Source organism: Osmerus eperlanus, chromosome 21, assembly GCF_963692335.1.
Source record: "Osmerus eperlanus chromosome 21, fOsmEpe2.1, whole genome shotgun sequence".
Taxonomy (NCBI): Eukaryota; Metazoa; Chordata; class Actinopteri; order Osmeriformes; family Osmeridae; genus Osmerus; species Osmerus eperlanus.
In genome coordinates, this window is record NC_085038.1 from 2,747,368 (window position 1) to 2,760,351 (window position 12,984).

The following is a 12,984-nucleotide window of genomic DNA, read 5'->3' on the forward strand; positions in this document are numbered from 1 at the left end:
GGTCCCAGACCCTGCTCTTTGCTCTCAGATGGGCAGGCAGAGAGAAATCAGATGAAAATGTTAGTGAAAGGGCATCAGACCTCATGCTGTCCTCCTTTGAGGGTTCTACAGCACCGGGGGGGAAAAAAGACCAATTTTCCTCTGACTGAAGATCCACCCACGGATCGAGAGACAGAGGTAGGTAGCGAGGACAGCGAGAGGGAAAGAGGTAAAGGAGGGAGGGAAAGAGACAGACGGAGGGAGGAAAACAGAAAGGTGAATGTAGAGATTTCTACATGCTTGTTTTGAAACTGGCAGTTTGGGTCTGTGAGGTGGTGTTTTTTCTCTCTCTCATTACCTGAAGAAAGACCATTGCCCATTAAATTGAAATTTAATTTAGGAAATTGTGTTTTAATGTAGCTATTCTCCACCAGCCCCTCCTGTGGCTGTGTTTCCTGAAGGCCATTTAATTGGCCAAATGGAGAACGCTGTTAATGGCTGCCTCCATCTTGCCAGGCTCAGCCAGTGACATTTCATCAGCGCAGGTGATTTCCCTGTCATTGTTTAAGCCGTATATGAACCGTACTGACGGCTGGAAAACAAGCCAATTCGTTATTTCAGAGGCGAAAACTCATCCGAAATCTGCCCAGTGGAATGATACCGTCTTGGTGGAGGTGTGATTCAATCCTATTTGCGAGCAGGTTGAATTATTTTTCTGATTATTTTCTTCCATGGGCTACTTACCATGCACAGAAAATAACCTGCTCTAAAACGCGTATTAGTAAGCTGGTTCATTTGCCTTGATGTCATGATTTTAATCATTCTTGGGGCACCTCACTTCAGAAAATTCAGCAGGGTTAAAGGGACCTTGTAAATGTATTATACACATACGCCACCCCCCAACACACACACATACACACACACACCGTCTGACTGGCTACTGAGTGATCCTGACACCCCTGTCAATATTGTGTGACAGGGAGAAAGGTCAATGTGGCAGGTCACTGTCGCTCCGGCCTCTCAAATGTATGTGTCTGTCTGTGTGTGTGTGTGTGTGCGTGCACAGGAGACTACTGGTAGGCTCAGATAGCGTCCTCAGATAATCAGGCTGTCCGGATGGAGGTTGTCATCTGAAAAAGGTCCTTCAGAAAATAACTTGGAATTCTTAACACACTTGTACAAATACATGTTGAGCAGAGTGTGTCGAGTTGTCTTGTCTACTTGTAATTAAAACATTTTCAGGTTTGACAGTTTTGATTGATTACAGGTGCATGAGCTATTTGTGTGTGATGGAGACAGCGTATGCTCATTATAGGCTCTTAAGTAAATAATTTGACAAACGTGTTACCTTTGGGTTCAAAGGCTGTTTAGACCAATTAATAACAATTAGGCGAACTGAACTCATCCCTTCTGCAACCGTCAATAATCTAACGATGATTTACAGGTTGGTTTACGGCATTGCCTTGGTCGGATCCAAACTTTGTTGTTAATGTGTCTTTCATTCAGTAACCATCGGAAAAGAAAGACCAACCGGCGCATTCCTTACTTTCTCATAACGGTTTTTAAAAACCCTCCCTCATAACAAATTCAGGGAAGTCTATAGGACGCGAATCCAACGACAAGGACCCTCCTCTTTGAATTCATTGGTTGGCAGCGGATCAGTAACAATGTTTAATGCACCATGCGGTGACCGGAGAGTAGTCAGTGAGTCGCGCTGTAGCGGTGAGGAAGGTACAACGTGCTTACAATAATAATACAACTGTCTTTCAGTATTTCAGGTACCACCATAAATTTGACAGACTATATCGACTGGAATACGTTGGAAAACGTGGTTGTCATTTACCATAAGCTCTTCTTTCGTGGGGACGTTACTGACAGCCGCAAGGACATGATGCCACTAAGGGAATGTGTTGTCACCCATCATCTGGGCAGTCGGCGAGAGCGCTGATCACGTCGCTAATATCCGCTCTGGATCTATATTTTCCGTCTGGAACCTTTGCATCTCTCATAAACATTCCCCCGAAGAATCCTGTGACTCACTGCGCGCGCCGCAAGCGCAGGCAAGCCGCTGCATCCCAATCAACCAGAGCGGACTTAGCTCATTGGCATTACGGTCATACTTTTCTGGAGCACTTTTTACTTCGATAGGCAGCGCCGTAGCTCGTGTGCGTCGCTGAGACTGGTGGCTTTTTGCTGCACGGGGGGACGGAATAAGGGTGACGCGCGGAAAACGGAATTCCTGGGATTTTTTATATATTTTACTCAAACTGATAGGTTACTATTCGGTAAGTCGACGTTTTTGCCACTCATATCTCTATCATAATGTTCTGTTTATCGGATTTTCAGCACATTTGTGGTTTATTATGGGAGTTTTCCTGTGTTAGAGAATGCAACAGCTTCTCACAAGGCTTCGCCTACCTCTGGAAACGAGATGAACACGGGCAGAAATCCTTTTCCTCAGTTTGCTTTTATATCATGAATGCCTGTTTTCTGAATCTCAGTTGGGTTCTAATGAATAGACGGATTATGCTGATTTGTTAACGCGTGTAAAAGGCTAATTTTACGCATTCTTACGGTTGACTTTAGTCGGGTGGCTATATGGCCTCATTTAAGCGCATGTAATGTGTTCCAAAAATAAGAAATTGATCACGCCCAATTATCTTTGTCATAAATTATGACCTCTTAGAATATGACATTCAAACACCGCTGTGTCTGTCCTCAAAACATCAGCGGAGATGCGTTGCTTAATTGCGTTTAGTTTATTATGATAAAAAGGTAGGCTAACATAAACCTGTGTGTAGCATATGTATCAGCACTGCACCCACGTCCCTCAAGGTTAATTTATTGACTGCCTTTGCTTATTAATGTAAAGAGGAATTACGCATCAACCAGTTCATAAACTCTACACCCGGTAAAAACTGTACATTCTTAAAGAGGATCCTGTTATTATGAAAATGAATTCTACAGTAGCTGAACAACGATAAAAAAGTAGCCTACCTACATTTGTATTTGCTAGTCTATATGTTTAATGTTATATATTTCTGTGTTGCAGGAGAAAGGACGCGCTACGGCTGTTCTATTTGATGGAGTCCGGATTGCGATTATGGCTCAAATGAGACTGGGCGTTCAGTTGAATTTAAATTAGGTGTTCAGCACCAACGATCGCTGCAAGAAAGAGAGAGAGAGAGAGAGAGTAAGATATAAAAAGGAGAGTCTACAGAGAGGAAAGAAGAGGACATTTACGTAAAGCGCCAGAATAAGTTAATTCCACGATGAACAGAACTGTTTGTTTGATCATGAGACATCGCCAATTTAGTGGACAAATCAACAGGTCGGAGGTGTAAAAAACCCTACGAAATCGTAAACGCTCTCGCGGATTAGAGGGGATGTATCTGTCTATTTTCTTTTTCTTTCTCCTGTGGGCTCGAGCCCTAACATTGAAAAACTTGAATTATTCTGTTCCCGAAGAGCAAGGACCTGGAACGGTAATCGGGAACATTGCCAAAGATGCTAAACTTGGACTCGGACAGGGAGGGCAGGGCAAGAAATCCAACTTCAGGGTGTTGGAGAATTCTGCCCCGCACCTCATTGACGTGGATCCAGAGAGCGGACTTCTCTACACCAAGCAGCGCATCGACAGGGAGACACTGTGTCGGCGGAGCCCCAAGTGCCAGCTCTCAATGGAAGTGTTTGCTAACGACAAAGAGATCTGCATGATTAAAATAGATATTCAAGACATCAACGACAACTCGCCCACTTTTCCCTCGGATCAGATTGATATTGACATTTCTGAAAATGCAGCACCGGGCACGCGCTTTCCTCTGACAAGCGCGCACGACCCGGACGCGGGGGAGAACGGGCTGAAAACGTATCAGATCACACGAGACGACTACAATCTATTTTCTTTGGACGTTAAATCCCGCGGGGACGGGACTAAATTTCCCGAGTTAGTTATTCAACGGCCACTAGACAGGGAAGAACGGAGCCACCATACCCTAATACTGACTGCCACCGACGGTGGCGAATATCCGAGATCAGGGACAATGCAAATCAACGTAAAAGTTATTGATTCCAATGACAACAGCCCCGTCTTCGAACAGCCCTCTTACGTTGTGGAAATTCCTGAAAATTCTCCCCCGGGAAAGGTATTAATTGATTTGAACGCTACGGACCCAGATGAAGGCAACAACGGACAGGTTGTGTACTCTTTCAGTGGCTACGCCCCTGAAAGGATCCGGGAGCTATTCTCCATAGATTCCAGAACAGGAGTCATAAAGATCCAGGGGGAGATCGACTATGAGGAGAACCCAATTATAGAGATTGACGTGCAAGCTAAGGATCTGGGCCCCAACCCCATACCGGGCCATTGTAAAGTCACTGTTAAGGTGCTGGACAGGAATGACAATTGGCCGTCGATAGGCTTTGTGTCGGTGCGACAGGGGGCTATCAGCGAGGCGGCCCCCCCAGGCACCGTCATCGCTCTGGTGAGGGTCACGGACAAGGACTCTGGGAGGAACGGCCAGCTGCAGTGTCGGGTCCTGGGGAGCGTCCCCTTCAAGCTGGAGGAGAACTACGACAACTTCTACACTGTGGTGACCGACAGGCCTCTGGACCGAGAGATGCAGGACGAGTACAACGTCACCATCATGGCCAAAGACAACGGCCTCCCGCCCCTCAACTCCACCAAGTCGTTCAGCGTCAAGATCCTGGACGAGAACGACAACGTTCCCCGCTTCACCAAGGCCGTGTACCTGCTGCAGGTGCCTGAGAACAACATCCCTGGGGAGTACCTGGGCTCGGTCCTGGCCCACGACCCCGACCTGGGCCAGAACGGCACCGTGTTCTACTCCATCCTCAACTCCAACGTGAGCGGCGGCGACGTCAACACGTTCGTGAACGTCAACGCCGCCAACGGCGCCATCTACGCCGTGCGCTCGTTCAACTACGAGCAGATCAAGTATTTCGACTTCAAGGTGCTGGCTCAGGACGCCGGCTCGCCGCACCTGGAGAGCAACACCACGGTGCGGGTCAGCGTGCTGGACGTCAACGATAACATCCCCGTCATCGTGCTGCCCCTCCTGCAGAACGACACGGCCGAGATCCACGTGCCGCGGAACGTGGGCGTGGGCTACGTGGTCACCACGGTGAGGGCGGTGGACAACGACTACGGCGAGAGCGGCCGGCTGACCTACGAGATCTCCGACGGCAACGAGGCGCGGCTGTTCGAGATGGACCCGGTGACGGGCGAGGTGCGGACCGCCAACCCCCTCTGGGAGGAGGTGAGCCCCGTGGTGGAGCTGATCATCAGGGTGATGGATCACGGGAAGCCAACTCTGACGGCGGCGGCGAGGCTGATCGTCCGAGCGTACTCCGGCCCCCTTCCAGGGGGCGAGCCCCGGGTCAACGAGGAGCACCACAACTGGGACACGTCCCTGCCGCTCATAGTGACTCTCAGCATCATCTCCATCATGCTGCTGGCCGCCATGGTCACCATCGCTGTCAAGTGCAAGCGGGAAAACAAGGAGATCAGGACGTACAACTGCCGCATCGCCGAGTACTCGCACCCGCAGCTGGGCAAGGGGAAGAAGAAGAAGATCAACAAGAACGACATCATGCTGGTTCAGAGCGAGGTGGAGGAGCGAGACGCCATGAACGTGATGAACGTGGTGAGCAGCCCCTCGCTGGCCACGTCGCCCATGTACTTCGACTACCAGACGCGCCTACCACTCAGCTCGCCCAGGTCAGAGGTCATGTACCTCAAGCCCACCGCCAACAACCTTGGCGTGTCGCAGGGTCACGTGGGGTGTCACACCAGCTTCACCAGTCCCGTCACCAGCACCACGGACACGCCTAGCAACCGCATGTCCATCATCCAGGTAAGACTTGACGTTCAACGTTTACACGTCTTACATTTTGACCGTGTGTGCTCGTTCCTCGCCCCTGCCCATCCTCCACCTGTCCCTTCACATCCCTTCATACCTTCCTCAGATGGAACACAGGACGCAGGAAAGAAGAGAGTGAGAGGGGGAGAGGAGAGGGAGGGGGAGAGAGACATGGAGAGGGCAAGGTTGAAGGGTGGGTGGTGATGAGGCTGACATAGGGAGAGAGATAGAGCGGGGGGGGACGTGGAGTGGAAGGCAGTCTATGCAAGCCTCTCAGAAAGCAGAGGCAGTGACATCATGAGAAATCGATGGTCTTTGATAAGTAGGGAGACGTATGATGTCGTGAAACCATAGCCAGACATCTTAAATCAGATCGCTTTCCCAACTCTTTTCATGGCAGAATTGAAGTCAATGCATTTATACGGGTAAAAAAACAAAAAACTTGCATGTGCCCTGTGATTGAGTTATTACGGAGGGGCACAGAGTCTCCACTAGGGTGTAGACAAAGTGTTTATGAACTATCGACTGCTCACTTCTAAGTAAATATACAGGCCTATCATCTTTTCATATCCTGATCCATTAATCAGCTCTTGTGGTTTAAAGGGAAAAATGTGCTTATGAGTAATGGAAAGCTTTGGATCAATATAAAGCTTCCATCTTTTTTTTTTTTCTTCATCCTTGTTTTCATGGAACATTCGCTTAATTAAAATTCAGCTGGGTTTTCTCACAGACCTTGATAGCGCTTCATGGACATAATATGAGAGGGCAGATTAATGCTAGGTTAGCTGTATTTCTAATGGTTTATTAGAGCAGTGCTTTAACCAGATGTTTTACCCGGCTCATATTCACATGGTGTTATCAGTCAAATATGTGTTAGGTGTGTGTTATACTACAGAGAAGAGTACAGTCATAAATCAGGTTCCGAACCTTACTGTACGGTCGCCTTTGGTCTCATCTGACACGAGTCACACGACAGACTTTAAACAGGCTTAGCGCTTCCGAGACAGAGGACTTGTCACGATGGCGGCTTAACCAAATCGCCCCGCTCCCCTGCAAAGACGCATTAACGAGGAAAACCCAGTGCAATCCTCTCTCTCCTCGGAAGGAAACCCCCACTGAGTGTCTAAAGTCCTACTTAGTACACTGTGCAGCAGTACTCATACGCGACCTGTTAATGAGACCATAGCAGCTCAATCTAATGAAGTGGAAGCACGTTGTCTCTGTGCTAGCATGTGGCCTCTGGCTACTAGCATGTGGCCTCTGGCTACTAGCATGTGTGATATCCCAGGACCTGTATGCCTCGTTGTGTGTGCGTGTGTGTTTATAATAAATACATATAATAAATAATGTGTCCGTTCAGCTGACAATTTCATCAAATGCGATGGTACAGAGGAGGGAGTCGAACCTGCAACCTCTCGATCAGCATACAAGTGCTCTGCCTCTTTTGGAACGCTCTGCCTCGGTGGCTGCCGAGGGGTCGTTCTGATCACATGTGACACGTTCCCCTCGGGAGGTCTATCTGTCTGTCCGTACCTGTCAGAATCTCCGCTGTGCTCACATTGTGAGCCGGGCTGAGGTCAAAGGTCATCTCAGAGAGATCGTTAACGATGGGGGAGGTGGGGGGGGGGGGGGTGCAGTCATTTGAAGTCTGGGCCTCCTGTCAGTGAAGTGTGTCTGTAGTTGCATGCTTCTTGATGGTGCTGGTCTCTCTCAGAGCTAGCTGGTGTAACAACAGCTAGCTGGTTAGCGCCCGCCGCCCGCCCTGGGTCCTCCCTGAACATGAAGCCCCACCGTGCTGTGCTGTATTATTCAACAGATCCGTGTTGAGGGAGATGGCCCGCAGGCATCAGGTTTCTACTGAGGAGCTACGACTGCGTGTCTCTCTCCTCCGTCTTCTCTGCTCTCTCTCTTTCCTTATGATCTCCCCCTCCCTCCCTTTCTCTGTCTCTCTCTCTCTGTATGATCTCACCCTCCTTACGTCCCCCCCCCCCTCTCTCTCTCTGATCTCCCCCCCTCTCTCTCCGTCTCTATATCTCAACTCTCTCATTCTGTCTATTCTCTCTTTCCTTCTCTCTTTCCCACATTTTTGCTCCCTATTCCCTCGCTCCCTCCTCCCCTCCCGCACCCTTCCTCCCCCCTGCTTTCTCCCTCGGTGGTGTGGACAGTAACCTGAATCTAGAGCAGAGTGGCTATGGGAAAAATGTCAGGAAACAAAGACAGAATCCCCCTGCATCGATCCTGGGCCACTCGGCCTATCTGTCATTACTGCTGGGGGATGATAGGAGCAGAGGAGAGAGGCTAGAGAAGGTAAATAAATAAATAAAAGTCGCTGGAGCTCCCCACCCTGGCCTACAGCAGGACAAGGGCACCTCTAGACTGCTCTCTCTCTAGACCCTGGATGGCTGTAACACCCTACCTCTCCTCTTCCTTCTTCTTCTCTTCTTCTCCACTCCCCTCCTTTCTCCTCTCATAATGATGTTTTATAGACACTGCCCAGGCCTTGACTAATTCACAATGTCTGATATAATATAACTATATCAGCAGCCCAGAACAGCTCTGTCCCACTGTCTCTCCTGCTCCCTGCACCAGGGTGAGTGTGTCCCTTGCTCCCTGCACCAGGCCCAGTGGAGAGCAACAAGAAAAGCCTAATTTCATTTGTGGAGTATTACCCGGGGTGTAAGGAGATGGATGATATGTAATGATGCCTAATTCCGCTTAAGGCGTTGAAGGGTATTACTTACTGGCGAATCAAGGTTAAACCCAAGACGATGCGGTATTCCTCAAAGCCTGCAAGGGGGGATTTTGTAATTTGTTCTAAAGCACGAGCCATAGCGGTCTGCGTCTTGGGGATTTTGTCCCGATGTTGCGTTTTCGCCCCGACGGCCGCAGCCTGGAAGGTTCTAGAGTGTGGGCCGGATTACCTAATGAGCTGCACTGAAAGAGGCTCCCGCAGCCAGCGACAAACAGCGAGAGCTGTCACAGCGCCACGCCGGTCCAAACTGGCCATACAGAATCCACGTTTTTAAGGCCAGGTTGGATCAATGTGTTTGATGTTATCGGCGTCTAAGCATGAAAATCCTTGGTGTGCGGTTTCCAGGGAGTGTCTTAGATGCTGTGGTCCAGCAGGACTGAGGGGTTGAGATGGGACAGATGGCTATAAATATGACCTGTAGGTGGCGACAGTCTTCCTTCTGTCGAGTGTGTGAAAGGAGTGGGAATTTGGGAGGTTAAGGGCAGTGGGGTTCCAAGCATGTGTCCAACGCGCCATCCAGTTGACATGGAAACAGCAGCACGTCTCGTGTTTTAAATGTTTATATTTGTTTATCTCTTGCGTTCCATTGTGAGATGACAGGTACTGGTCAGAGTTTGGTATGGCTGAACTTCAGGGTGGGTTGGGGAGCTTGGATGGTCGCCGTGGCGAGAGCAGAACCGGAACCAGCCAGAACCAATCACACTGCCTCAGTGTTGTGTCCATGACCACAGCGAGTGTGTTTAGGGCGTGTTGTGCATCCGCCTGTTTTGATCTGTGTCGCCTCTCTCTCATCAGCAGTCTATTTGGGTACAGACTGTTTGGGTACAGACTGTTTGGGTACAGACTGTTTGGGTACAGACTGTTTGGGTACAGGTAGGCAGGCAGGTCTCTGTGTGGCATGCAGAGATCGACTCTCAGAGCCAAAAAGGCTTTTTGCAGATCCGTGCAAGATTCAGCGACTGCACAATAAAAGACAGATGTGAGAGACACTGCCAAGGCCATCCTGAACATTATGTTCTATTTGAGAAAAAGGAAGTCTGCATCCGACAGTTTATTGAAGGCACGTTTATCGTCTATATATGAGGTTGGTTGGAGAAGATGTAAATTTTCATTGAATTCAACTCAGAATACTGAGGCAAGATGTTTGTATTGAACACAGTGTGTGTGTGTGTGTGTGTGTGTGCATGTGTGTGTAATGCATGTATGCTTGCATGTGTGCATCCATGTGTGTGCAGATGGGTGTGCAAGGGGATGCAATTGTGTGGGTGTGTATAACTTAAAATGTGCATCCGTGTGTGTGCATCTGTGTGTGCAAGTGTGTGGTTTTTGCATGTGTGTGTGTGTTTAACTTAAGAGCCCCTCACTGTGTATTCCAGGCATGTGATTTAAGCCTTTAGCTTTCAGTCTCCGTGACAGAGCCCCTCTCTCTTATGTTGAGCGTGACAATCTTGCGTTTGTCCGAGTTCCCCTCTCCTCTCCCCTCCCCTCCCCAACTCTCTTACTTTTGTACTTTTTCTAAGCTACCCTAAGGGGTGTATTGGTGCCTCTCTGTATTTGACTGAAATCGGCTCCCAAACTTCAGTGGGGCGAGAGGGAGAGACGCAGCGCTCTGTTTGGTCTTCCTCCTCCGCTCTCCATGTCTCGTTCTCCAGATCGCCCCTAGCTCGGCCCACGGAGCCAGCCCGAGCCTCTGCTAGCTAACCGCTAGCGTGCTCGCGCTAGCCCGAGGTGCTGTGGAGCAGCGCAGCTACTGGAAGCTCTTTGGCGGCCAGGCTGTTTGTAGAGAGGGCAGGGAGACTTGAGGAAGCTTTCTATAATTTGTGGACTTACATTCCCCAGCAGTGCTGCTCGGGCCCCCTCTGGGGTTCTTTTGTTTTATTCCGGGTCAGGTTAGTCAGTCCATTAAAGAGACCGTATTGCCTTGCCCCTCGGACGTGCCATCATATTTTCAGATAGACTTACAGTACTACACTACAGCACACTTTCACGTTGGAAGTCTGAATTATTAATACCGCGCTATATTATTTTTTCTCCTCTGAGCTCATTTGATCGATGCCTCTCAGCTGAAGGGAAAAGAGGAGCCAGACCTCTGAATCTCTCTCAGGGGAGAGCCCAGAGAAGGATGTACAGTGTACGGAAAATTGAGAATTAGTTTTGTCCTTTTAAATGTTTCATTTATTAAGCTACTGTAGCGTTGTTGTGTTGACGGAATGGGAGGTTTGTAGGTAGTAATGTTCTGTGTTGAGGTGTGGGGAGGATGAGTGGATATGTAGACCAGAGCAAAACAGAGTAGAGCAGAGTAAAGCAAAACAGACCAGAGTAGATGATAGCAGAGTAGAGCAGAGTAGCTGAAGAGGTTTTAATAAAGTTGATATTTGATCTGTTCTTGTTCTATGATATGAAAAATAGAATCCGTTATTTGATATGAAATATGCAATCAATAACCTATTTAGTCAAAAGGTTCATTCATGTAACCTTATATTCACATGCACGTACACGGGACAGGATCGCAACAGGATCATCCACATTTCTGTTCTTCCCCTTCTGTCTCTACTGTGAATTGGTATTGAAGGCTCTCAAGACCATTATGGAGCTAGGAAGTCAAATGTGGTGCGGTGGTTTGCCGTCGCTTAAATAATGTACATATATGGAATGGAAAGTGGTCTCCGAGATGAGACCACTTGTGTACCAGGCCATACTAGATGGTACATGAAATGTAAAGTTGCGTCGGTGTTTGATCTGCTAGACTCCTTGTTTACCAACTCGTTCATTTATTGGTTGGTTAAACCATTTGTTAGAAAACAAGGTACTTTGTAAGGCAGTGAAGTATAATTGCAAAGAAGATGATTTCTGTTTGATATCTTTTGAAAACCTGCCTCACTAATGAAACTATTTGATATTGAGGACTTTTCCCTCTCTGCAGCGCAGAGCAGAATAGAGCAGAGTAGAGTAGACCAGAGGAGAGGAGAGCAGAATAGAGCAGAGTAGAGTAGACCAGAGCATAACGTTGGGCGCATCATGGCTATATTTACTGCCTTCCCTCCCATTAATTAATCATGGAGTTGAACAAATCAGTGGCAAGCGGAAAGATGTCACGATAAACATCTAAGATCTCACACTACATGTTTGTGTGTGCTTGAGGGGAGGCGGAGGCAGAGTAGAATAAAAAAAGGCATCTTAAAAGACCTTTACCTCACTTATCAAATGAACATTCATAATTCCATTTCGCATAAACTGCTATTCATATTGATGTTTTCTTTTTTTCTTCCCTGGAATCCATCCTCCCCCAAAAGATGTATGTATTTATGGGACTTGCTGGTCTCAAGGGGTGGGAGGAGGTGGGGGGTTGACTGAAGTGGTGATTATGTTACAGGAGATGGATGAAGATGACCCAGAGTGGAGATGAAAAACCGCCATTCGAATAAGAGACTGTAATTCCGTCTTATGCGGTGGAGCTATTTCTCTGCTCTCTCTTTCTTTGCTTTTTCCCCTCCCTCCTGCCTTCCTTCAACCCTCCATCCTCAAACTCCCACGGCGCAGGGCCCACAGAGGCTGGACTGAAAAATCACTACACTTTCAGCAAATGATTTAAGATTGATAGACCATTTGCAAAAGCTTGGAAAAAAGTAGTATTTTTCAAGTGTACGATATTGTAGACGTTTGTGTGCGCAGATGTTTTATTTATTGCAAAGTTACAAAATCTAAGTAACCCTGCTGAATTATTCAGCTGACTATAAAACATTAGAACTTGGATCTTTACTGTGGACTATCTTTTATGCAGTATTTTGAACCGTTAAATAGAATAAATCAATGAAAGATTGATTGAATGACATAGTCGCACAGTTGTTTGCTATGCCAGTTGTTCCTCTGTGGTTTGGGACATGTAATTACTTGAAGCAAACGTCCAAACCTATTAGTGTCGAAGGGACACAAGTAGCAGTTGTTTCTGCCAGGTCGTGAGAGAGAAGGACCAGATATATGACCACCCGTTGACCCCTGAGATGGGAACTGGTTCGGACACTTTAAACTAATTTGCTCAGTCAATAGAAAGCCAGCGATTGGAAGAAACAGTGGGCTCTGAGTTTACCGTCAATCCTGCGTCTGACAACAAAGGAAGAGGGGGAGTGAGAACGAAGAAAGAGGGGGAGAGGAGGAGGAGGGGGAGAGGAGGAGGAGAGGGAGGGAGGGGGAGAGGAGGAGGGGAGAGGAGGGGAGAGGAGAGAGGAGAAGGGGGAGAGGACGAGGGGAGAGGAGGAGGGGGAGAGGAGGAGGAGAGGGAGGGGGAGAGGACGAGGGGGAGAGGAGGAGGAGGAGAGGAGGTGGGGGAGAGGAGGAGGGGAGAGGAGGAGGGGGAGAGGAGGAGGGGGAGAG

General features: G+C 48.3%; 1 protein-coding gene across 2 annotated transcripts in view; it reads left to right on the top strand.

The window, feature by feature from the left end:
* The first annotated feature begins 1,701 nt into the window (after window positions 1–1,701).
* pcdh17 (protocadherin 17) overlaps window positions 1,702–12,984 on the top strand; it is a 56,433-nt gene continuing 45,150 nt past the window's right edge. For both annotated transcript variants that reach the window (XM_062446623.1, XM_062446624.1), the window contains exons 1-2: window positions 1,702–2,264; window positions 3,032–5,855. In XM_062446623.1, coding sequence (XP_062302607.1) covers window positions 3,366–5,855 — 2,490 coding nt within the window. In that variant the 5' untranslated portion in view covers window positions 1,702–2,264; window positions 3,032–3,365. The remainder of the gene's footprint in view (window positions 2,265–3,031; window positions 5,856–12,984) is intronic.